The following is a 26,578-nucleotide window of genomic DNA, read 5'->3' as shown; positions in this document are numbered from 1 at the left end:
TTGCCATCACATCACCAGTAGGTAGCACAGGCAAATGAAAAACTAAATGGTCTACCTGCAAAACCTTCACACCTGTAATTACATAAGGCTTTTCTACCTCAGAAGAATTGCAATCATGCTACATTTTCCAGACTCAAGGTCACATCTGGACATCTTCACTTTTCACCACAACAACTCTACCAGACAGCATTAACAAAACTCAGCCAGGTCCTTCTATACTTAGACATCTGACCAGAGCAGTACACTAAATATATCTATCTATCCAGATGTTCAGAAGACACCTCACACCTCCCTACAACATTTTATCGCCAGTCTACAAAAAAATAACAGTGACAGATAAAAAGACAAAAAAAAAAAAAAAAAAAAAAAAAAAAGGGCAAGCTCTGCTCACTCCCAAACAGAAACACATAATTTTGCCATTTATACACAGAGCAAGGGATCTCATTCAATGTTGAGAGCATGGAGGTAGCTCCAGAGCATGTATTCCAAAATACAGATTAACAACTCTGTGATTGCTGAAGCAACCTCTAGTGAAGAACAAGTGAAAAAAGGATCTCAACTGCCACATCACAATCTCATAAAGCTAGTGCACAACAGCACACAGAAATACAGCACTCTTAGGTTAAATGGGCAATAAAACCCAAAAGATCAAGATGACAATTTCATCCTGAAGGTTTATCCCCTAGTCTAGGGCAGCCAGAGCTCCCAAGCCCCCCGGCCTTTCACACTCAGAGAAAGCAAAATTAAAGCAAGGGATCCTACCCTTCCTTCTTGTGTGAAAATACACACAGGAATCATTAGAATGAAAACTATCTGTATTGTTTTCTTATTTCAAGTGCCTAAAATATAATAGCAGGCACCGACAAGGGGCTGTATTCCTCATGGTTGTCAGGCAAGACCTAAGTCAGCCAGGCCCATAGAAGATCTCTCCAAAAGTAATTATCTAGAATTCCTTGCTTTAATCTCCTGCACAAGACTCATACAAGTATCAAACCTTCCAAACTGGAATGTGGATTTCTCAAACTGACATCCATGAGGAGCACAAGCACATGTGTACGCCTCACCAAAATTTCCTCTCACTAGCATGAGGTTTTCTGGAACATGGCAAGTGGAACATCACAGCAAAAATTAGGAGCGTACAGCATTGAAAAAAACCCATTTTCATATGCTTTATATGGTGCACAGGCACCACTTACTCATATCAGAAGGATGGTGGAGCCACAACTGACACCAAAGGAGGCTTCAAACATCTGCTCCTTATTGCTCTTCAGCCCAACCTTTTATAACCTTCAGCTTGAATGCCCTGCCCCTGTGTGCCCTCTGCTCCCTGTGTGATTGCTCAGCACCCCTGGGCAGCCCCTGGCTCCTCACCTTCAACAGCATTCACCTGTCCTGCACAGCTGGAGACAACTGGGGATCAGCCACAGCCCCACTCCCAACCACCACACACTCTGTGCCCACAACGTGCACACACTACAGTTATTTTGCAACCAAGCAAACTGAACCTTCATAAACAGAAGAACTGGCAGATGGCAATTAAGAGTTACATAAACACCTACCTAAATTATACAAATGGTTGCCTACAGTAAAAGTATCAAGCATTTATCCTTGCTCATGTCATCCCAACTCCCTGTGAGCTCGTCCCCATCCATGCCATCCCCTGAGAAAGGTCTGACCTGGTGCTGTCATCTGTCTTTCCTGAGCACTTGTACATCTCCCAGTAATCTCTTCACTGAGCTGACTGCAGCTGGGACAGCTTTATTCAAATTCCACCTCCCAAAGTTCACCAAGGATTCAAAAGCAGTGACCAGATACTCCATCTTTTTTAGCTGCTCAGTCTGAGAGAATTACCCTCAAGAGATCTCACCATTCTCTGGTAATCATATAATCCCCCACTATCACACCAGCCCCTCTCTCCCTGCTTTCAACCCACCACAGTAAGCAAGAGGCAGCAGGGGATCAGTCTAGAGCTGAATAAACAGAAACAAGGAATGGGAAGGATATTCTGTAAGGATAGTCTTTAAGGATCTACAGAAATCCCTGTCTGACCATTCATGGCAGCACCTGGGAAGTTAGGCTAAATGGTTAGACTTAACACAAAGAAATTAAGACTTCAGGAAAACAGAACTAGTAAAAATTAAATACTGGGTTCCTTCCATAATTCTCAACTGCCTTGGAACTCATTCACTGCCAACTTCAGTTGTGAGCAGCTTTTTTTCTCTCATGGCCAAAGCAAAAATCTGGGCATACCTTTGCTTTAGTACCACAGAACATCACCTGTAACACTCTTTCAGCCACCTCTGTGCTACAGGCTCTCTGCTGACATGGCTATAATCAAAAACTAGCCCAGCAGCAATGTTGAGGGGCTCTCCTGACATCATTAAGGTGCCTGACATAAAGCACAGAAAAGTTCTCTTCTCTTCACATAGCTAAGGTGCTTTGCCATGAGACCAACATGTCACATAGGAATGCGATTTTATTTTTGTCTTCTTCCACACTAACTAACTGAGCATCTCTGGCAAAACTATACATTGTCCAGTCCAAGCAGGTCAGAAGTGAGTTCCTCATTGTCTCCAAAACTGTCTTCTACATACCCTAAATTCTAGTGCCCTCACTACAAGAGAGACTGGCTAAGCTCAGAAGCACCAAGAAGCCATCAATTATTTTCCTTCTGTAAACAAGGAAGCAGGAACTGAACGCAAACACTGATCCCTGCCACAGCACCAGGTTCTTCTCAAGTTTAAAGAGCATAAAATCAAAAGCTACAAAAATTCATTCCAAAGCCCATTTCAGTGTGCGCAGGCCTCCTCTCACTTTAGCCATAAGTATCACATGCCTGTGTGAAATTTCCCTGCACAGTAAAGAGGAACTTACAATTCGCTGTGTGAAATTTACCTGCACAGTAAAGAGGAACTTACAACTGGCTGTGAGAAATGTACCTGCAGAGCAAGGAGAAACTTACAAAATTAAACTCTCCAGCAGTTTTCTCTCTAACGGGTGTTGGCTATGGCAACCTGTACCCATCAGACAACTTATGTCATGTTGCAGACACTCAGGGATGTACCAGTCTATTTTATTAGACAGCCACACAATCTAGGAGCCATAAAATCTTATGCTTAAATGCAGCTTTTGCCAGAGAGACTTCAAGCACCTTATTAATTTCGGCAACTTCCCTGTTTTATCTGTGAAGAGAAGACTGTTTAGCAGTAATGCCAAGGGTTCATGATGGCAGCGTCTCATTCCCTACCCCAAACACTCAGAAACCACCATTTCTGCCACAGGAAAAACACCACAAAGCGAGGTCCCACTTAACACCTTATAAGCACAAAAAAAGGAACAAAATATTTAAGCACAGATGACAACTGAGACCAGATGCAACTTCTACCATTCATCAACTAGTACACAAGAAAAAAGGCCCAGTAATCTTTCTCCACCCAGCCTGAACAACTAAAAGAAACAATCCAAATATGTAGGAGAAATTGGAAACCTTCTCCGTAAACTAAACACCCAGTGTTAGTATGAATTAGTATGAATCAGACTCCCTCCGCATATTAAGCGTGGGCAAACAAAGAAAGAAAATAATGCAATTTTCCAAGGCATACACCTCTGCTGTGTTCTGACAAAAGAGCAGTTCAGTACCGATGTGAAACGTCGCACTATCGTTTGCCGTAGTGTGCTGTATGACATGCTGTAAACACAAAGCTTTAGTAATACCAGACTTGACCACTGGCCCATACCAGACCTTGCTCCACCCTGAGAAATCTGCGCTGAGAAGTGGGGCAAGACTGACAGGTTTTATTGTGAAACTTAACAGGTTTGTGGATTAGCAAAGCTACCGTATTGAAAGCTGCAAATCCCTCACCGGTCATGTCTCTACAGAACCGTGCTCATTCCTCAATTAAAATTTTATTATTAAAGTTACCAAAACGCCACACAAGACCTACCAGTTTCTGCCTGTTCTACAACATTATCATAGTACATGGGATAAAATGTTTTGGTTTTCTTTAAGAGTTTGTTTTTCGTCACTCACGAGCAAAACTCGACAACCCCCCGATGTTGGGCTATGCTGTTTTTTTCCAAGGTTCCCCTGTGCTTTACCATTGTGAAGATTTCGTAAAAGCGAAGGCACGGTATTTAACCAGACTTACGCCGTTCTTCGGGCTGAAAATGCCTTTAACTTTTGAGAGCGAACTGACCAGCAATGGCAACCGGTTTCTAGAGACGATCGAGGAGAAAGGCGACCCGGGGCGCGGACGCACGCTGAGGCAGGCACACACACACACACACACACGCGAGCGAGGGCAGCAGCTCCCCCCCGCCTCAGGACGGCACCGGCATCGACCCGGGCCCCACCGAACCCCCGAGCCTCGCCTTTCACCGCCGCAGCTCCGAGCGGCTTCCTCCCAGCCTTTACACCGCTCCCTTCGCGCTCGGCCGGCTCCCCTCGGCCGCCCGGAGCCGCCCCGGGCCCTGCCGAGCTCACCTGCCCCGGTAGCGCCGGGCCCTGCCCGGAGGCCGCACCGCGGCTCGGCCGGGGAGCGCGGCGGCGCCGGAGCCGGCCGCGTTATTAGACCCGCACCGCAGCAACCCCCGCACACCGCAATGGCCGGGGCTACCGCCGCCGGTGGTGCCTCCCCCCGCCCGGCTACCTGCCCGCCCGGCCCGGCCCGGCCCCGACTCACAGTGCGTGCGTGAAGGCGCTGAGTCCCGCGGGCACGGCCGCAAGCCCCCGCCCGGAGCAGTCCACGCCGCGGTCGCCGTCGCAGCTGCACGGGGCCGGGCAGGGCGGGGGGGACGCTCCGCCGCTGTGTCCGGCCCAGCTCCCCAGGCCCCAGGCGACGAGGCCAAGCAGAGCGAGGCACCGCATCGCCGACCCCGCCGGCCGCCCAGCCCCCTCGGCCCGGCTCGTCTCGGCCTGCGGCTCTGCGCTGGCGCCCTCCGCCTACCGAGCCCGGCCGGCCGCCAGGAAAACGTATAAAAACACACCAAAAACAACAACGACCAAAAAAATCAAAATAAAGGGGCTCCTCCGTCCGGCGCGGCTCCGGGGCTGCCTCAGCGGGAAGTCACCCCTCCGCCGCCCGCCTGCCCCGTGCACAGCCCGCAGCGCTGCTCGCCACCGCTCATCTCAGCCGCGCAGGCAGCGCTCGGGGGAGGCCGTGCCGGTGGCGGTGCCGGGCCGGCGCCGGTGGCTCCGCTGGCGCTCCCGCCCCTCCCGGAGCTCGGTCCTGCGGCCGCGGCGGCTCCGCGCCCAGGGCAGAGGTGCGTATGCTAATGAGACGGCCGCACCCGCGCTCCCATTGGAGCGAAGCCGGCGCGGGGTGGGGGATATGCAAAATACGGCCGGGCCACAACCAACGGGCGCGAGGGGCGGGGCCGGCGCGGGCAGCCCCGCCCTCCACCCCGGCGGCCGCCGGTCCCTCACGGCGCCGGGACCCCCGGGAGCCCCAGGCCCAGGGAACCCGAGCGAACGGGGCACAGCCGCGGCCGGGCCGGCCTGCGAGCCGGGGCAGCGCCGGGCCCCGGCACCTCAGGACACCATTTCCAGCCCTGACGTTGCCGCGGCAGGAGCGGGCGGGCGCCTGGGCCCGCGTTCCCCCCGCAGCCGGCAGGCGCTGGACCCGGCCGGGCTCAGACAATGCACTGCAGGAGATAAAGCCGCCCCGATCGGGGCCCAGGAGCAGAGGATTCCAGCCGGCATGGCCCACCCATGCCCTGGGAGGGAGCGCGGGGGCCGTGCCATCCTGCTGCCCCAGGGACACAAAAGCACTTCTCACTGCTGTTCCCAAAGCTGCAGTGACTGAGCACAAGCTCTGCTCAGAACCGGTGTGCTGTGAAAGAGCTGTTCCCTTCCCACACAAAGCACTGCCGTGGTACCTGGCTGCTGTACAGCTCACACATCGCTACCAAACCTCTGCCCGTCTGCCTCCTTTTCTCCTAACTACCTTAAAAACAGCACTAAACAAAACGGAAACCCTATCTATCTAACCTTGTCGTTAGTGCCCTCCATCACCTGACTTTTTTTTTAAATGCTTTCTTTTGGACACTTCTATCCTGCAGCCACCACCAGAAATGAGCCTGTTGCATTAGCTTAGCTCACTCACACACCGTGCCCCGCACACAATCACTACAATCACTGCTTTTCTCCCAGATTTACCCTAAACCAGGACAGGGTGTCACAGCAGCCCTTGGGTAACCTCTCAGTGCCACCCGCTCTGAGCCAGCAGATCGGGCTGGAGAAAGCCCAGCAGGGGCACAGGCTCATGGTCTGGCGCACAGCCACAGCACCTGCTTCACATGTTGGGGCTCGATGCTAAGCCCAGCCCAAAAAGCCCCCAGACCCCAGCAGCTAGGCAGGAACCCTGAGGAGAGAAGACTAAGGATGCTGCAGATTCAATGGGAATGAAGCAAAAGCTGTTTGTTGTGCTTCTAAAAGTTAATTACTTCTTACCTTGGGTCTACACAGTCACACATTGTTTGATTTGTTGCTCCACTTTGTCCACTCATCTCCTGGTTGGCAGCTCTGTTTTGTCCACCAGGCAGCACACATCCTTTTCTTACTCTAATTGATAGGAGCTGCAAGTGTCATTTCACTTGGGTTGACACCCCTTTGTCTGTCAGCAACTCTTCTTCTTACATCATCAGCTTTTTTTATCCCCAAAGATGACCTTGTTCTTTAGTTGCGGAAGGTCAGGCTGGTTCATGCAGTACATGTCCACTTTCCTGTGGATATGATCCCACAGGGTCAGGCTGGTTCATGCAGTACATGTCTACTTTCCTGTGGATATGATCCCACGACAGCCTTCTGTCCATCCTGCAGGTAAATAGATGACAGAAGCACAGACAGGGCTCGGTAGCTGACAACCTGCCCCCGCCACAGCAGAAATGGGCCGAACCCCACCATCCTGCACACACAGAGCTCTGCCAGCTCCCCTAAAGCCAGGAGCAGATCTGCAGTGGTAACTGAACCTCAGTCCAAAGTCCAAGCACCGGTCCAAGGGTGTCACACGGCCTGGTGGCACTCACTTCAATTTCCTGCAGTTGCATATGAAAAATCCTGAATACCTGCAAATAGGTGGTAAGGCAGAGAGGCCAGGGATGAGGCAGGCCCCATCACACAGTGCAGAGCCAGTGTCCACAGCACCCCTGGCCAGGCACTGCTGCTCAGCCAGAAGCTGAGAGCTCATCCCTCACATTTCACCTTCCAAGGGCTGCCTGTGACAACACTGATGTCTCAGAGGACACCCTGTGCAGGGCTGAGGTCTGTGCTAATCACACCTTTCTTGAGCTCACTGAGGTAAAGGGAAAAAAAGCAAAAAGTTTTTGCTTTAAAAATGGTCACTTGGTGAAAATTAAAAATCAGGCATGTCAATGGTGGGGACCTGAAGATTTAAAATTATCTGTGCCCAAGAAAGTACAGTGCACGGTGAGGACTCTAGGACTACAGACCCTCCAGCCACCACCACCCCCATCCCCTACATTTCTCATCATTTTTCAACTTTTCTAAAGTGTTTCAACCCTTCTAAAAGTGTTATGATTAATTTATCTAGTTGCAAAAATGGTTATTTTCTTGCATTTAGGAATCCTGTTCCTGCTGCACTGATTTTACATGAACATCATCACTTACCTGTGAAAAAGTGAGGTCCCTTTAATAACAGGCTGTGTGCTTGTCCCATACCTTGTGAGAAATATGAAGTTCTCAAAGTGGAAGGTACCCCTGTGTGCTATAAAAGTACCAATGTTTGCTATAAGTACAGATACTGGGTTATCTTTTGTCCTCCCTGGCTGCTCTTGGCAGAGAAATGCTGCTGTCAAAGCCACGTTGTTCTAAGAAATGTCAGGGCCAAAGCCACCATGCATTCATGTCACCTTCTGTGCCTGTGCTCAGGGATAGCAGAGGAGAACCAGCAGCCAGAGCAGAAGGGGAAAAAAACTCAAAGGAGTTCTCTCAACTTCCTGCAACAAAACAGATCCAAACCAATCCCCACAAGAAAAAGTGACCTTTTTCTTCTACTACTGGCAAAGAAAAATAGCAAAACACACTCACTCTGCAAATAGTCTCACTTCACTAAGCAAAGATAATGGGAGCAGAAATGGCCCTCGGTGCCTGCCTGGATTTTGGAAGACAAACAGTAGCATGGAGTTACTCCGTACAGCAGCAGTGGTACCCTACAATGCCCCCCAGAAGTTCTCTGGACAAAAGGGCCCTAGTAAAAGCAGAATAGCAGAGCTTTTTTATTCATTTTTTTCCCCTGCATGCTTTGAAGCACTGGAATAGTCTAGCTTTTCCTCCCCATCCTTGCCTGATTTCAATTTTTCTCTTTCTTTTAGCAGCACCACTTCAGATTTCTTTCCTTAGTGCAGCTCTCTGAAGTGGCCACATTTGACACTCCTGTCCTAGGAGCAATCCACTTCCCCTTTTTATCCAGCCAATACTGCTTCCAGTCAGTCTGGAACTCACACTGCCAATTAATACTTTCCTTAGTTTTTCAACCTCTGCCTTCTGGTACTGAGGGATCACTACTCTCCTCTCCATCAACAACTCCCATTTTTCTCACTTTCTGCTTAGGCAGACACCTGCTTGCAGGCATTTATTGGTTTTCTTTTCCTTTATAAGTAAAGCCCTAGCATTTTCTGTGAAGCTGGCTTATTTTTATAAGAAAGATCTACATGCTGAGACATTTTTAAGCTGAAAAAATATGGCCATATTTTACTAAATGGCCTATTTAACAAAAAATTATACTGGGGATTTTGAAATTACCACAATTTAAAAATCTAGTCTGAAGCAATCCTTAATATCACAAATCCCAAGAAGCATCCCCCAAAATACAGCATAAGGCAGCAATTAGCTTATTAAATTAAAAAAAAAAAAAAAAAACCAACAAAAAAAAAACCTGCAAAAGAGAGAAAAATCCTGAGGTGTGCTTTAAACAAGGTGAAGAAGATGAGGGTCAAACTATCAAGTCAATAAAAAATTATATAAAACTAGCTCATTTTGGTTGAGCTGTGGAGAAACTATTCTCTGTTCCTCTTCAGGGAAAATGGGAAGCACCATAAACTGATTTATTACTGCGAAACATCTCCAGGATTTGATGCCTGATGTACAGGTACAGGGCTGTGAAACTTGTGTCAGACATTTGGTAAAAAGGCATCAGGAAAGTTTGAGAGACATAGGGGGGAAATACCAACATGGCATTTTTTCCTTCTATTGCCACAGAACTGTCCAGCAATGTACCTATTTCTGACAAAACCCCACTTCAGAGACACAAATTCATTTGGATTGAATGGGACTCCGAAGTGGAAGAGCATGCAGATTAAAACCTGAAACACGGACACAAAAATAAATACAAAGTTACGGTAGACTGGAGCATCAGAACTCCTGCTGCTAGAGCTGTGCCATGAGGGGATGGCAGGAGAATGGGAATGTGAAGATCATAGTCGTGATAAAAAACTTTGTTTTCCTGTTAGAATTTCTTAGACTTTACAGAAAAAACAGGGATTTGCATGGAGGTTTTAATTTCTAAATTGGGATAAAAACAGAGTCAGTGTGTTAGTCCTGCAAGGTGAGCTGTTCCACACATCCCAATTATCCTCCATCAGAAATGCTGATATTTGTTTATCCTCCCTAAGGATGGCCCAGACCCGGTTTAGTAGGCAGATGTAAACACAGAAATGTATCCAGTTCAGAGCAGCTTTAAATTTTATCTGTCTAGTGATGAAAATAAGCTCCAATGGGCTGGAAATGGAGCTGAAGGACTCATGCAAACTGTGAAAGAGGCATCACAGCAAAAGCTCTGCTGCTGTTACTGAGCCCCACACTGCTGGGAAATTCAATTAGCACTTGGATTCTGCCTCCACAGTGTGCTGGCTTTGGCTGGGGTTAAACCACGGCACCAGGAAATTTAAGTTATGCTGGAAAACATGACACAGAGCTGCTGTGTGTGGAGAAAGAACACTCTGGAATACATGCACTGACAAAGCAAGCTCTCTTTAAAATGGAAATGCATTTCTTGACACAAAAAAGGCTGAAACTTTTACTCAGGTGAAGTAGAACTGAAAATCACTTCAGGAAACAAGTGACAAAAGAAAGGCTCAGTCAAGTTCAAAGCTTTGTTAAGAAAATTAAGGTAAAAAGCCTAACCTTGGTATAGCACAAATAGAGAAACAATTTAAAGCTTCAGAAAATTTATTGGAAAAAAAAATTATTTTGGTAGAGTCAAAAATTTGCCCAGAAAATTTGTTTCCCAATATCTACTTCATGCCTCTGTAAAACAAGAAAAACTAATGAGGACAAGCAAGACCACAAAAATCCACAGTTTAGAAACAGCACATGTAGAGTGAAGGAAAAAACAGACAAGTTAAATAGAAACCTGAGAGAAAATAATTTTAAAATTGCTTATGAATAAATATCACACTTCTCTATGTAAACAATGCTTAACTTCCAATGGTAGTGTCTCTACCACCTGTCCCTGTGCATGCATTACCGCGGTGAGCCACAGCAGAAAGAGTTTTGCAGTTTGGCCTGCTGATTGTATCCTTGCTCCATTATTCCTAAAGATGCCTCTGAAATGCAGCAAGCTGGACTGCCAGCAGAAATGAGATGTTGTACCACAGCTAAAAGAGAATGACTGCAGGCAGCTTATTCCAACCTTCTGTCAATTGGATAGAGCAAAGCCAAAAGAGAGGACAGCTCAAAAATTTGTGTGGAGGGTTGTTATTTTTATTATTTTGTTCTTTTTTTGTTGTTGGAGTTTTGTAAACCTAGATGTGCCAAGCCTTCTGCTGTCTAGAGTTCACTCTGGAGTTTCTCATGTGTTCCCCTTGAAAAAAGAGGGACACAGTAATAGCATCATAACAAATTAATTTTGTCTTGTCACTAACCCATCAGCTGAAATTAGGTAGCTATACAGGAATTAAAAAGCAACTTAGGACAAAACTACTGGAAATTAAATTCAGGGTTTAGTCCAATATTCATGTCAGTCTGTATTCTAGCTACAAAGTTTTTGTAATAAAAGAACAGGTTTTAATCTCACCCAGTCCCACCCCCTGCCACAGGCAGGGACAGGGACACCTGCCACCACTGCCCTGGTGGCACTTCTCTTACCAGAGGGGCAGAGGCACCTGCACAGCTGTGCTGGGGATGGGACTTTTTTGAGGAGTGGGAAAGAAATTGTCAGCATGCATCTGTGCAGACTTATTTTAAACCTTTGGCTACAAATAAAACGCCCAATTTACTCACCCCTGCCCCCAAAAACCCCAACGAACCACACAACAAAGCCAACAAAGGTGAGGAGTACAGAACTTGTTTTACTTTTCATTATTTTATCACTTGATACCTGACGTGTCTCTAAAGCAATAGGAAACAGTAATGCAAAGCCTCAAATTATTTCTAATCTAATTTTAAAGGGCAGCTTTATAGGTTTTTCAAATGATTAGAACTAGCAATCTATTTTATCCTAAGGCCCACTGCTGAGTCTCAGACTCACAGCACACATCACACAGAACACCATCACACACAACATGTCACCAAGCTCCAACCCACACACAGTAACACCACACCAATTCAGGAGGCTGCAAAAGTAACACCTGAGTAAGGCTTACTCTGCAGAGTAAGACCTCACCTCTTCAGGAGGCTGCAAGGGTCAGTCCATGCAGAGCAACACCTCACCTCTTCAGGAGGCTGCAAGCCCTGCCCTTCCTGTCCCTCAGCCCAGCCTTTTATGCCCTCCTGTTGATGCCCTGCCCCTGCGTGCCCTCTGCTCCCTGTGTGATTGCTCAGCACCCCTGGGCACCCCATGGCTCCTCACCTTCAACAGCATTCACCTGTCCTGCACAGCTGGAGACAACTGGGGATCAGCCACAGCCCCACTCCCAACCACCACACACTCTGTGCCTGTAAGACTCTCCAGACTCTGGACAATTCCTCTGTAAAAGTGAATGCTGCAGCCCAGATTTACCTCTGAAACCAGCTTCTCACCAGGATTTTAGAAGACAATCACAGAAACTCCAACTGCACCTTATCCACCATTTCCCTGGAATTCCAGTGTTTACCTACCATCTTTTCCTTGTACCAATTCAATTCCAGCTTTGCTTTTTGACTTACTTCACTGTCATAAGTCAGGGCACTGTGACTATTTGGTTTTTAAATAAAACTGAAAATGGGTTATTTCCTATCATCTACATCAAATGTTTACATTTCTCCATGTACTTTCAGTCCAGCCTACTTAAATTTGAAAAAAAAAAATAAACAAAACCCCAACTTATTTTACAATCAAAACTGAAGCATTTTCTCTGTTAATCTCAATTCCTAACTCTTAAAATATTTTACTAGCAACCTTACAAACTTTGAAGGACTTACAGAAATTAAGTTTTACAGAAATTACAGTCCTTTGAAGGACTTACAGAAATTCAATATCTCTTTAAAGATACTTGATTCACACAATTAAAATATCTGCCTCAGAATGAGATACTTGATTCAACAACTAAAAGGTAATATCTGACTCAATAACATGCATCTTTGAGTTTATGTAGCTGACTTCACAAAAATGCAAAAGGTTCTATTACAGATGCTTTATAGAACTCTTTCCCCAGCAAATCACCAAACACTGGTTAGAAAAGGTACAATTCAAAATCCACCAGGAGACAAACGAAGCAGAGATTTAAACTTTCTCTTTGGAAGCCCACACACCCCCAGGTGTTTATGTTATGCCCTAGAGACTATAAACAGTCAATTGAAGCAGTCTGCACCCTGGACTTGAAATGGAAAATCAGAACAAAAACATACAAACACGATGGTGTGAGAATGAATTTTTATTTTTCTGTTGATAAACGCAAAGATCCTTCACAGCAGCAACAGATGCAGAAGTCACTTGCAGAAATGACAGCTCTTGTTAATATGTTGGTATACCCATGTGTGAGAAGTGTGTAGGGACTGCAGATTATCACAGTACAGGCACTGCTCAGTAGTAACAGAGATCAAGTTTCTTGGAGTATTTTAATCAACCCTTTCCTTATTAATAAAGGCTTCTTGTAGCATCAAAGGTGCTTATTAATTAGCTGGTTGTTATTTTTTTTGTTACTGCAATTTAAAAACATTTTATCAAACTCTACACGTACTATTTATATGCCCAGGTACACCTCTCCACATTTTGTAGTGGTTGCCAAACCAGAACCAAATGCTACAATTCAGAATGAAAATGCTACTGCATTTAGCAGCTCTAGCTGCAGTGAAGTAAATATTTCATCAGAGTAACAAAACACACCCTGTTCAGTAACACAAGGGACATGGTTGGTAACACGAACATTCCTATCTTGTATCCATACCTTTCTGTAATATATATATTTATATATGGCTCTAAAACATATCTCTACTAATTAACAATTAAATTAAAACACATCCACAATTGGTCTAACAAGTGATTTTGGTCTCAATACTTTAAACATTAGTTGTTCCATAAAAATATACAATTCAACAACATGGTTGTATCAGCAACATGAGGCCTTTTGAAAGAGGCCTATGACATAAAACCAACCATGCAATTCAGTGCTCAATGTCATCTAACTGATAAATATTTATACTGCATTTTCAAATTACCAGTATCTCCCAAAGGTCTCTTTGCAGGCTTACCATGCTTACAGACATGCAGAAAGCAATCACATTTCTCACTTGCCCACAGCAACCACATTTTCTGTTCAAATAGATCAACTGACAAAGCACAAGCTTCAAGCTGTCATTTTAAGATCACTAACCTTTTCCTTTCTTTCACATATTGCTTCATGTGAAATAAGACTAGGGATTAGCCACACAGCAAGAACTGCACTTCTCAGTTTAAGCCTCTAAAAATCAAATTACTAACAGTCAATTAGGATGTACTCATAGCTGCCATACAAGTGAACTGATACCCAGTAGACAATGAAGTTAACTCCTCAAAAGGTGTAGCTTAAAAACCCAAAGCCAGAACCTGAACTACACAAGTACAGCATCAAACCTGGTAGGTGCCAAAAAGTGGATCTCTGTAAGAAATTGTCCAAATGGTACACAAAACCCATGGCCCCATCAAGAATCCATGAGCTAAGACAGGAGTTGTCCACAGATGGAGATGTCCTTGTTCAGCAGTTGTGATGCAGTACTTGTGCAGGACAAACAAGAAGCCCCCAAGTCAGAAGCAGTCAGCACTCAAAGCCCAGACAGGCTCACATGTCACAGTAACCTGGCATGTAAGATTCAATAACAATCAGTAATTTAGGTACTAATTCCAGAAGCAATACATTCAATATGGAAATAAGACTACAATAAAAGAGAATAGAAAGACAAGAATGGTATGACAATTAAGATGAGTAATTCTTTTACAGAGCAGAAAGTCAGGGGAATATCTTGACTTCTTTTGCACTGCATTTACATATCTTCTGTTTCTCAATATAAAAATACATCTAGAGAGTCAATCCAGAACTGCAAACAGCAATCATGTTTTTCCCCATAACTGCTTTAAAATTAGTACAAAATAATGTAAAGTACAGGAATGATTGTTGCAAATTTGTAAATGTTGGCCATTACAACATCATTATATAAGAACACCAACTGTAAATTATTTACAGGAGAGGTAATACAATTTCCAGAGTAGTGAATTATAATTTAGCAGAAGTGTAAAAACAAGGTACTTACCAAAACCATTACAAAATCTGGTATTGTTATCAGCTACACAGTAGATTGTGATTACATTTTGTAGTTGACATACAACATATCCCTAAGAAAAGTGCCAAAATACTGCTACATAAGAATCTTCTTTTTTTAAAAAAAGTCAGTTAGCAAAACCCCCAGCCGATTCTAAGCTAAGCAATGTCAAAAGAAAGCAGGAAAAAAGAATGCTGATTGTACAACTATGTCTTATTAAATGCCTTTGAAAAATCTGTAAATTCACTTTGTCCCTTAAAAGTCTGACACAAGACTTACTAAAAAGCCAAGAGAAATATCACCATATATGCTTCCCCAGGGCATTTCAGGCCATTCTAAGCCTACACATAACTCTAACCCACGGGGCACAAGGAGACTGCAGACATTCTGAGACTGGCTGAGCTGCTGAGGGTTGCTGTGCTCAGGGGCCAAGTGTCCCGCCGGGTGCCAGCCAGCAGCAGCGCAGCCAGGGCCCTGCTGGGGCTCACACTCTGCAGGTTTTTAACATCAGCCCAGGGGCTGGCACTCATCACCCTCAGCAAACCCTCCAGAGGGACTCAGCAGGCTGGAGAAACGGGCAAACAAGAGTCACAAAGGTCAGCAAAGAAAAGTGCAAAGTCCTACACGAGGGGAACAGCCCTGTCCAGCAGCACAGACTGGGGACTGAGCAGCTGCAGACAGCCTTGCAGAGAACAGCAGCGAGCCATGAGCCACCCCAGGCCCCTGCAGCAAAGAAACCCCACAGTGCCCTGCTCTGCACTGAAGGAGCATGCCAGCAGGCTGGGGGAGGGCACTCTTCACTCTGCTCACTCCTCCTGAGACACAGCTCGAGCTTTGGGCTCCCCACCCAGCACAGAAATGGGCACACGAGAGTGAATCCAGTTAAGGGCCACAAAGGTGGTGAAGTGACTGGAGTATCTTACAGACAAGGAGAACTTGGGAGAGCTGGGATTGTCTCTCTCACCTGGAGAAGAGAGGGCTCAGGTGATCTCACCAGCCTGTGTCAATGCCTGAGAGGAGGAGTGAAGGACGAGCCTAACTCTTCCAGTAAATCTAGGGATGGACAAGAGGAATGGAGCACAAGTGGAAACAACAGAAGCTCTACTTAAACACAGAAATGGATCTTCATAGTGTAAGGGAGAGCAAAACACTAGAACAGACTGCCCAGACATCTTCTGGAGTCTCCATCCTTAGAGATATTGAATAACTCAGCTTGTCACACTCCTGGGCAACCTGCTCCAGCTGGCCCACCTCTCAGCTGGGCAATGGGGCATGGACTAGATCCAGTCCCTCCAACCTCAACTGTTCCATGATGCTATGAAAAGGACAGGGTTTTAGGACAGGCATTGGATCAACTGAGTCACAAAGAAACTACAAAATGCAAAAGGAATATATATTTTCTCTTTAAGTTATTGCACACAGTGTTAATTTTGCTGCCTTCGTTTTGCTGATCTCATCTTTTCAAACCTCGACTCCATTTCTTCCAGGACTTTTGGTGTGTATCGCACAACCAACTTCACCTTGCCCTGAGCTGCCTTCAGCAGTTCCACTGCCTTCTCATGGTGCTCCCCTTCCACGCTCTGTGAAGCACAAACCAGCTGGTGTTAGTAAAGACACACACTGAAAACTGATTCTTACATTCTTTGTACAATTCGATATAAGTATAAGCCATTATATTGATGTATTTATTTATATGTACTCTATTTTCAAGACTGCGCAAGGACAATGTAAGACAATTTCAGGAGTTACGTTTGAACAAACCAAGTGAGGGGATGATAAATATGCTAATTAGTGTTAGCAAAAGAATAGTACAAAATCTTTAATTTATGCTGAACAATTTTGAAAATTCTGCAGTGATAACCTTAGTTGATTATGAAATTACACTCACAACCCAGAAGCTTCAGGAGAATACTTACAGCAAATTTAATACTATTTTTCTTCTTTTGCACGCATTTTAAATTTAGCAGTCACCCTCAATTTGCTTAATAAATTGGCACAGCCAGCTGCAAGGTAACTGCCTTCTTGTGCTACCTGGCATCACAACAAGGCAGAACAGTGCATGCTGGTTGCTTGCAATGGAGCAACTAACATGCAGCGTGTTGCTCCACGTGGCTCTCAGCAAACCCACACCATTCCTCTCAACTCATCAATAGCCTAACCCAACTCAGAAGACCTATACCAACCAATGCTTTCCTATACCAACTCTCGGAATTTCTTAGAATTAGATCAGATTATCTATTATCTAGATTCATCTCATTACAATTTTTAAGCAGCACTTCTCAAAAATGGCATCCAGTACATTCCTGCACAGCATATATTTTATCAGCAACATTTCTTCCTCCCAAACTTATGAAACACAATGCCAGGACCACTCCAAGCCCACCTCCCACTGGTGCTGTTAGAAGGCAGGTGATGTACCTATTGATTGGAGAGCTTCCCTGTTCTATAAAGTTACTTACAGAAAGAAAAACAACAGTTAAAAAAACCCAAGATATTTCTTTTCTACCAGACCACATACATCTGAATGTTTTCATTTTTGTTATTCAAGTGGATGCTTGTAGGTTGCTCTGTTTTAAACAATAATGTAATAAAAGGTTTGTAGGGCTCTGTTTAATTCTATGAAAACACCTAAATTCTGGAGTACACTAAAGATCTCCCACCTGAAAAAAATGAACTTGTTTTTCAGTCATATTCCCTGCAGTCCTGGCAGTGGCATTTTCTATTATTATTACTGAAGTATAAATTACAATCACAAGAAAATGCCTGTCATGCATTATGATGATTCCACCTGTAAATATCAGATGACAAGGATTTTCTGAATACAGCAGCATTCTTAACAGCATTTATGCACTTGCTGTATTCTTACAAGGGCTATATATATATATATTTATACATGTGCATGCATGCAGAGATCCACTGTTAGCTGTCCCAGCTGCCTGATGATCAGGCTCAGTTTTGGGTGGGTGGTGGTTTTGCTGTCCTTAACAGAGTCTGTGGGTGAGGAAGGCCCCATCTGAGGACAGTCTGGCTCCAGTGCCAAGATGTCTCCCAGTAACAGAAGGCAAAAGCAAGCACAGCTTCATCAGTACAGCTGATTTCTCTGATGCCTCTTGAGGAGGAAGCTGGAGTCCCAGGTAACAGTCAGGAGCCAGGTATGTCAGAGATTTGTGCCAGCCAGGAGCTCCTAGAGTACAGACACCCAGATCTGTACCCAGCCACTACTCCTTTCAAGAGTCAAAACCCCCCAGAATCTAGTTTGACCCTCAGTCTTAAAATAAAACTTGGTTTACAGATGTAATAAGAATATTAATTTTAAGCCTGCATAGAGCCTCTCTGTAAATAAAAGCAAGTGTTTGGGAGATATTCACATGCATGTGACTGAAAGATGTCTCGAGTCAAAACCTTTCCTTTCCAGCCTCCCCTTGTTTCACTTTTTATATTGTTGATTCTTCAGAAGAGAATGCTTACTAAAGAAAAAATAATTCACAACAGCACTTTAGACACACAATTCTCAAAATACAGTAAAAAGCTTGCTTCTGAAGGTCAGTAAAAGTAAGTGGAAGGATAAAAAATACCATACAAGGTAACACCACCTGGTAGTCCCATCTCATTACAGCTTCCATCATGCAGTAGCATGAAAAAATAAGAATCTGGTTAGCCAAAAGGAACATAGCATAATTTACTACCTACCTTAGAAGGTGCAGAAAACTGCATTAGTAGAAATCTGCATCATGACACTCCAATTAAAAAGGAAGGCAGTTTGTATTTTACAAAACTCTCTGACTACATTTATACAACCCCTCAGAATCTGAAATACTGCTATAGATAATACAGTTCCTTTTTGAGACAGATAACCAAAGCATAATCCCAAAATTCACAATGCACACAACTCTACAGAAACCTAAGCAAATTTGTTTTGGGAGGACAAAAAGAAAGCGTTTTGCCAAGATCAGGAGAACAAGGAGCTTGAGCCATGTGTTCTCTGTGCCCCCTCAAGTGGAAACAAGCAGCCACTGCTACACAAAGAGAGGAAAGCAGCTCCTACCACTCCGTTGACAGAGAGCAGCTGGTCTCCACGCTTCAGGCCTCCATGTCTGTCAGCTATGCCTCCAGGGATAATGCGAGAGATATAAATTGGAGAGTTTTGTTCTTTGCCTCCCATAATGTTGAAGCCAAGGCCTTCTTCTGTTTTGGGTAGTTCAACCACTCTGGGATGGGAATGACCTTCACTAGCAGCAAATGCAGCTACTGTGGCCTGTGAGAAAGGAGATTGTCTCATTTACAGGAACCAGAATACAGTTCCTTTAGCTAGGCACAGTAAGCAGGCTAAAAATGTATTTCATCTCAAAGTACTTACATGTTAAGACAAATGAGAAAATTAATTCCCTACCTACCAACACTAGCATGAAAAATTCAGAACTCCAAGAATAAAATTGAAATGAAAGAAATGTAAAAACCACAAGTCTTGTTATACCTTTTAATAACCTGTTCAGCTCATCCATTTTATCAGACATCTAGATAATAGCCTTCTGAATTTTAAATAATCTTCTCCTTCTGAAGTAATGAACTACTGTATTTTTTGCAAGTTGTATTTCTTGCAAGTTATGGTTTGGCTTTTACCTTTGCTGTTGCATTAGCTCTGACTTCGGGGCTACTGCTGATATCCACAGTTTCATACACATGTTCATACACCTTTAGAGACAAAAGAGTTTCAGTATGAGTAAAACAGATATTTTCCTGCTTAGGTAATGTAACAAAATATCAGGTGCAACTCAGAAGTGTGTACATTAAAAGCACACATCCCTAATGTTGCTCCCTGACTCACAACAAGAACAGGCCATCCAACACTCTCTGAAGAAACAACTCTCTCAGTATTTTTGCTGCTCAGTCTCAGCCTAAGGCTCCCCTCCTTGCACAGGACCCAGACCCCATCAGGACTCAGGGAATGCTCATGGCTGGGCTGCCACACATCACTCCAGGTATTTTCTCTTGCTGGATTCAAGCTGGACTTGTTCAACATGGATACACACAAAACCACTTCAGGGCAGTGTCAGACATCTTTTATGAAAAATCCTTTCCTTAGGATTTTTCCTCCTGAGAAGCTGAGAGGCCTCAGGAACAAAATGCAAACAATGATTATCTGCTGCTGTGGGATGCAACAGGTGCATCTGTGATTGCGCTCATGTGGTTGTTTCTAATTAATGGCCAATCACAGTCAGCTGGTTGGGACAGAGTCTGAGACAGAGCCTTTGTTATTCATTCCTTCTTATTCTATTCTTAGCCAGCCTTCTGATGAAAGCCTTTCTTCTATTCTTTTGGTATAGTTTTAATGTAATATATATCATAAAATAATAACTCAAGCCTTCTGAAACACAGAGTCAGATCCTCATCCCTTCCCTCAACCTGAGACCCCTGAGAACACTGTCACAGGGCAGTTCTTCAAGACTTTGTTGACAACCCATCCCTCCCCAAAAGCTCCCAAATTTTCCTTCAACTTTAGCAACTAACTGAGCATCTTAGGGAAAAACAAGGACTGAAAACACAAAGACAATAAGGATACTAATGCTAAGGAGGTGCTTCCACTGCAGGCTAACCCACATCTCATCTGCCTGCCAACCATTTGTACTTGCTAAGCAACAAGTACAGTGTCCTCAATGGCATCAAAACATCAAGATGACACCTGTGTCTACAAACAGGTTTTTTAAAAATCATTTCAGCTGTTATTATCAGTATTAACATAAGGAACAGCAATAGCAAGGCACATGCAATCACCTAAAAGTCTCCAAAACAATACTTGGGATGAAGATGAGGTGGCACAAGACTCCACCTAAAGATGGTGTGGATTTGGCTTAAAAATAACATTTGGTACTTTGTCTTACATAGGCAATTGGTACTTTGTCTATTCTTACACACCAACTGGAAAACATCCTGCTAGCTGCCAGTAAGGACAGACTCTCCTTTAAGAGTAAATAACCTTTAAGAAGTAATTTGCTACTAAGCCATTATTTTATACACCTATGGTGTCCCAAATTATTTTATTTTGAAATTACTTAAAAATAAGGCTTGTTCTGTTAAGCTCTGTAAATTAAATGCTGCTTTATCAAGTTCCAAATCAGCTTACTGCAGTGAACACAAAAAGCAAAATGCAAATCATACTGGTCTTTGACTGAAGGTAACTGTTCCATCAAGTTAACTTACCTCTCTGACAGCATTACAGAATTCACTCTGCAGAACCCTTTGCAATGCCTGTAGCTTTTGTGGTGGCACTTCTCCACTTCTCTGTAACTTTTCCAGCAATTCAATTGCTCTGCAGATGTCTATGAAAAAAATAAAGCACTAGTAATGAGGAATGCCTGAGGAATCTCAAGGTATCTTTGTTTTTTTAAATTAAGGGAGCAGTCCGTGTGTGCACTTGCATACACTTTAAAACTGTGCTTTAAGTTTTGTTATCCATTAAACCATGTCCTTACAAAAGGCTACAATAAAACACTACCTCCAGCCTGTTATAAATCAGCCACAAAAACAACCTGGACAGATCTGGACAACACTGACATGCAAATTGCAAAGACAATCCAGTTTGTCCTCAAAGGACTGAAATATTGGTATGTGTATTAAAGTATTGGAAGTGTACTCTTCATAATACTCTATGGATGGTAGTTTGTTAACACTAGCTTAATATTATCAAATATGCTCATTATAAAATATTACAATATTTTAATATTATCAAATATGCTAATATTCCTTTTATATTCAAAAATTAGTTCAATAAGGTATACTCAATACTGCCCAAACAAGAGGGCTGAAAACTATCTGGCCTATTTCTTTCCCCTCCTCAAGTGTTTATAAAACCAGCAGAACTCCTTTTTATATTCTCAGCTGAGAGACAACATCTCCATAGTCTAGAATCCTGAACCCCAAACCTCTTTCAGTTCCTTGAAATTTGTTCCTAAGAGTTGGCACTGTCCATTTTCTCATAAATGCTGCTCTGTGTAATGAACTCCATGAGGGATTTGACTCCAGAATGACTCAAGACAGGCACCAAATGCAATGTGACATTCTCTTGGCAGCACCAGAAGAGCAGAACACATTCACATCCCTCACTTGTACTTCCAAACTGTTACATGAGTGATTATTCTGAAACACAGAAGTCCTTGAACAGAACTAGAATAGTCTCTTAGAAAAGCAGATTGAAAGGATTATTTTCATTATCACAAAGACAAAAGAGCAGTGATTAATCTACTATATAAAATTATGCACAGATCATTTTAGAACAGGATGAAGTCTGGAACACTGCTAGTCCCAAAGGCATTACTTCCTTTTCTCTGTAATTAACCTCTAGGTACTCATTTTTCATGTGAATGTACACCTACTCAGTGGCACCACGGCAGCACAGAGGAGGCACAAAAGCCATGAACCTCTGAAACAGGAGTGTAAAAAGAGAAGCAGTTCTGTAACAGGATGAGAAGGTAGCAGGGTGCATGCTCTGAAATCAGGACACAGCCCACAGCAGCGCTCTGTCCACGGCATGAGTTACCAGACACAGCCAGGTCGTGCAGTAGAGTGAACAAGGCAAACCTGAAGCACACAGCCTGGTCATCCATGCACTGGAAACAAATCCTTCATGGGAAAACACTCAAGCACCACGGCCACAAGACTCAAATTATTTCTGATGATAGTTAACATGCCATATATTTCCATGTACCATGAGAACCTGGTGCTTTCTGGCAAGCATTTCCAAGCTTTATAAGCATCAGCTATCTAGAGCAATGCAGTATCAAAACCTAAATGAGCTACTAATAATCCCATGTTCTACAGAGAACACATTTTTCACAGTTACTATCTGTATAACTGCAAAATAAAAAAAAAAAACAAACCCACATTTAAAGCTTATTTCCCAATATATATTTTGTAATTCATTCAGAACCCAAAACAGTTGGTGAAATTAAAGACATTCTAGATGATACAAAATCACCAACATTCTTAGTAACCCCTGTGCTCAGCACCAGCAGTACTGATTAACATAGCACTAATTGATTCATCACATTGATCAACCTGAAGAGCTATGATCAAACAGAGACATCAGCACTTCCACCCTGCCAACACTCCATGGGTCAATGACAAATGTCATTCATCTATCAACTACAGCACCACTATCATTTCAGTACCTGCAGATGTTTGCAGACAAATTATTATTACATGCACATAAGGGCTACAGCCCCCTGTAGCCATTCCTGAGCCCATGGTCTGTGAACCACATCAAGATGTAAGGTGTACAAACTTGCTATCAGTTTGACTGGGATTCTGCAAGAAACTTTAAATGGTGACAACAATGTACTGGTACAAGGAGTAGCTGGAGAAATGAAGACACCAGAATTCCAAGTCATAATTTATCTTTTTTCCACCTTCATGTTTTGTCATTAAGTTAGATATGCTTCCTACCTGTATCTCTTAACAGACTAAACATTAGCAACACAGCACTTTTTACTTTAAGGTAAAATTGGTTTCTTTGGGAACCAGCTCTGTCTTTCATTAACTACAGACTAAAACACAGAATCAGCTTTTCAAAAAGTGATCAGAATAGAATGAACTGGATTCATTTTAGATGAAACTAAAGTAAGGACACACTTAAATAAAAAAGTGTTTTCAGATCAAGGACCAAACTATTGGTATAAAGTAAAAACTCAGAGCAGTCTCACACAGCATGCGAGTCAGATCCTCAGTTCTCAATAAACCATCTATGCCACCACAGTTCTTGCTCAGGCAGGTAGAGGACGCATCCCATCAGCAGGACACTGCTCCCAGCAGCTGCTCTGCTGTGTGCTACTGACAGGATGCCACTATACCAGTGTGGGAGTGCAACAGCTTTCTTCCACTGAAGTGCACTGGGCACCACCAGTCAGAAGCTGAATATCCAATCTGTCCCAGCAACGCTGCCTTAGGAAAAAGTTTTGCTGCGAATAAGGGGCAAAACACACCTTCCTTCATTTTTCAAGAGAAGCTTGCTGACTACTGTGTTGAGGTAATCTGCTTCCTCCTGAATGACTAGCTGGAATATGATCAGCTGAAAACTGTGCTCCTCCCAATACAGACACCAGAGCCCAACCAACTGCTCAGCACCAGAGACCAAAGTGAACAGTACCCAAGTGGTCCAGTGATGGATTTCAACAAGGATCGACACAGATGTAGCTCCAGAGGTGGATAACTAAAAAACCCCGAACCATAAAACTAACTGTAAAAAAAACCCCATACATAATGGAAAATTTGCTTTTCTTTTCACCTCTTCCTCCTTGTTATACCACACTGCCTGCTCTTCACAAATCATTTTTGGGATCACTAGACTGAAGTCCCGAAAAAAAGAAAACATTTAAACTAAAAGAATATTGTGGGGGAAAAGCCAGCAAGATGGCATGTGTGACCAAAACACAGAAAGAGAAAAAACACAGCATCCTCACAGATACTCCTGATTATTCACCTGCACTGCTTATGTGCAAGCATTCTAGATTCCCAAGCTGTGTGCAGAGTTAGCACATCACCACTAAACTGTAAGAAGGACTGAAATGTTAACTGTGGTTTCATTCCTGCCCTCTGGTGACTTGGGGAGGTGGTGTACAAGAATTTCCAGTGGCCCTCGTGGTAAGCATAAAGTACTGATTTAAAATCAGCTCATTTCTACACTATTCTCTCCTTTCTTCTGCTGTATGCCGACAACATGAGTGACTTTCACTTTCAAGCCAATTATGACTCATCATCAGCTTAAGTGCAGCCGACCCCACACAATTAACAGTTACCTATTTCTGTAAATAAAGCTCTTGCTTTTATAAAAGGCTCCCTTTTTTCTCCTTTCCTTAAAAAGACCAATATGCCTGAAGAGCAAACAGCTCCTCTGCTTCACTGATCCCGAAGCAACTCTGCAGATTTGTTTGTTTTCAGGCACAGAGCACAGTGGCAGGGTAATGAGCTGAAGGATGGGACCTGAGCCTTAAATCTGCAGACCTCCCAAGCACAACTAATCCAGTGCTGCAGCAGCTGCCCTAATTAACAAGCTCTGAGTAGGGAGAGCAGATGAGCTGTGTGAAGCAGAGACCTTACATAACTCACTGTTTACAGGCCAACTCACACAGTACAAGGGGTTCCTGGGGGGAATGGGAAGCAGGGCTGGCAAAACCAGAAAAACTGAGCTCCACAGCAGGTAACACAACAGCAGCAAAAAAAGGAAGTGGGTATGTACAGTGTGTTACACACCTACAGAAATACATCTAGCAGCAAGAGCAGAAGTGGCGCTGCTAGTGGGAATGGTAAGGGGAAAAGTCAGAGCAATCAATCACCTCTACTTCACCTGTTTTCCATTTCAAAAACATGATTTCTAATAATCAATAATCATTTCCCATGTACACCTCATTTTCCAGTCCCTACTATCCTAAATCCACAGCAACAAACCAATCGTCTATATTGTTATAAAAGCATCTGTAGACATTACACGGTACCAGATCATCACATTGAAGGAAATTTATAACTGTTTCTTAAAAGCTGGGGACAAATCTCACAAACATACTACACAAAAGTACCCAACCAGGTTCTACACTTGATCTGTTTTGCTCTAAACTTCAGTTATACAGCACATGTATTAACAACACAAATTAAGACTACATGCCAGAAAAAATAGGATGAAAACAAGTATGAGAGGGTAACAGAACACAATCATGAACAAATGTAGCAGGATCCCTGCATGTGTCAGCCGTCCTCTATAAAAGAAGTAAATGATTATTCCTAACACAGCCAACCGACTGAACTCAGAACTCTAAGACTTCTGCTGTGTTCAGATGAAGTTTTACCACGAGAGAAGCAGAAAGCGAGAGACAGCAGGCTGAGTAAGAGCAGGCTGAAGCGTTCACAGCAGCCCAGGCAGAGCAGACACAGCTGCAGAAGGCCCCAGGCGAGTGCCCCTATGGAAATTCGGCCGCAAACCGAAACGGAGAAAAACCTCCGGGGGCTGCACAAATCCAAGCCCAACAGGTCGGCCCCACCGAAACGCTGCCAAGAGCCAGGAGCGGCGGCACCCCGCTCAAATCCCATCAGCTGTCCGAACGAGCCGCGGCTGCGCCCGGCGGAAAGCAGCGGCGGGGCTCTGCGGCAGGCCGGGAGCGCGGCACGGCCACCGCTGCGGCCAGCCCGCGGCCCCGGGCCGGGCCGGGAGCTGCACGGCCGCCTCCGCCCGGCCGAGCGGAGAGCGGAGGGGCCCCCGTGCGGGCCGCGGCCGCGCTCACCTCGCTCCAGCCGCACCGGCTCGCCCAGCGCCGCCATCTCCTCCTGCCCGCCCCGGCGGAAGTGACGCGGCAACGCAGGAAGGGCGAGGCGGCCCGACCGAGGGCCGAGCCCCGTGAGGGGCGGGGGAGCCGCCGGGGCCCGGCCGCCGTCGCCGCTGCGGGGCCGTGCGGGCCGGCGGGGCCCGGCAGCTCCAGCGTACCTGGCCATTATTGCTCTGGACCGTGCGATGCCCAAATCCTGACGGGAACTTCCGTGGAAAATGTTCTCTCCGTTTTGTTCCCCGTGCTTTAGCGTGACTGAGGACTACTGACACAACACCGCACTGCGGGGGCAGATCCTTCTGTGCGCCCGGAGTGCCCCTGGAGATGGGATATGTACATATTCCAAATATGTAAATAACGTTAAATACACGTACGTATACAGACTCACAGAGACAGAAATGTTGTCCACCTGGACTCCAGCACGGTTTTTGACACTGTGCAGAAAAAACAGTGTCGACAAAGGAGACAGAAGAGCTCTGCAACTTCTTCAAACAGTGGACTCTATAGGCCCGCTATACAATATTGTATTATATAACAAATAATATATTTAAATATATATAAATAATACATTATAAATATATACTATATAAATATATAAAAT

At 44.4% G+C, this 26,578-nt stretch overlaps 2 protein-coding genes across 3 annotated transcripts in view; both read right to left on the bottom strand.

Annotated features, from left to right (window-relative positions):
* LGR4 (leucine rich repeat containing G protein-coupled receptor 4) overlaps nt 1–5,064 on the bottom strand; it is a 75,608-nt gene extending 70,544 nt beyond the window's left edge. For both annotated transcript variants that reach the window (XM_058806268.1, XM_058806269.1), the window contains exon 1: nt 4,683–5,064. In XM_058806268.1, the coding sequence (XP_058662251.1) occupies nt 4,683–4,867 (185 nt within the window). In that variant the 5' untranslated portion in view covers nt 4,868–5,064. The remainder of the gene's footprint in view (nt 1–4,682) is intronic.
* Nucleotides 5,065–12,802: 7,738 nt separating this feature from the next.
* LIN7C (lin-7 homolog C, crumbs cell polarity complex component) lies at nt 12,803–25,977 on the bottom strand. Its single transcript, XM_058806252.1, has 5 exons — nt 25,936–25,977; nt 20,870–20,988; nt 19,292–19,363; nt 18,717–18,926; nt 12,803–16,251 (listed from the first exon to the last, which is right to left on the bottom strand). The coding sequence occupies exons 1-5, from the start codon at nt 25,970–25,972 to the stop codon at nt 16,096–16,098; spliced, it is 594 nt and encodes a 197-aa protein (XP_058662235.1). The 5' UTR covers nt 25,973–25,977; the 3' UTR covers nt 12,803–16,095.
* Between the last annotated feature and the right edge of the window lie 601 nt (nt 25,978–26,578).

Source organism: Ammospiza caudacuta, chromosome 6 (assembly GCF_027887145.1).
Source record: "Ammospiza caudacuta isolate bAmmCau1 chromosome 6, bAmmCau1.pri, whole genome shotgun sequence".
In the NCBI taxonomy this organism is placed as follows: domain Eukaryota; kingdom Metazoa; phylum Chordata; class Aves; order Passeriformes; family Passerellidae; genus Ammospiza; species Ammospiza caudacuta.
Note: the sequence above shows the minus strand (reverse complement) of the source record. Positions and strands in the feature narration are given on the sequence as shown.

Coding starts and splice junctions, on each gene's coding strand:
- LIN7C (XM_058806252.1), bottom strand. CDS start 25,972: ATGGCGGCGCTGGGCGAGCCGGTGCGGCTGGAGCGAG. Junction 20,989..25,935: donor GCCGGTGCGGCTGGAGCGAG/GTGAGCGCGGCC, acceptor TTTTTTTCATAG/ACATCTGCAGAGCAATTGAA. Junction 18,927..19,291: donor GAGCTAATGCAACAGCAAAG/GTAAAAGCCAAA, acceptor CCTTTCTCACAG/GCCACAGTAGCTGCATTTGC.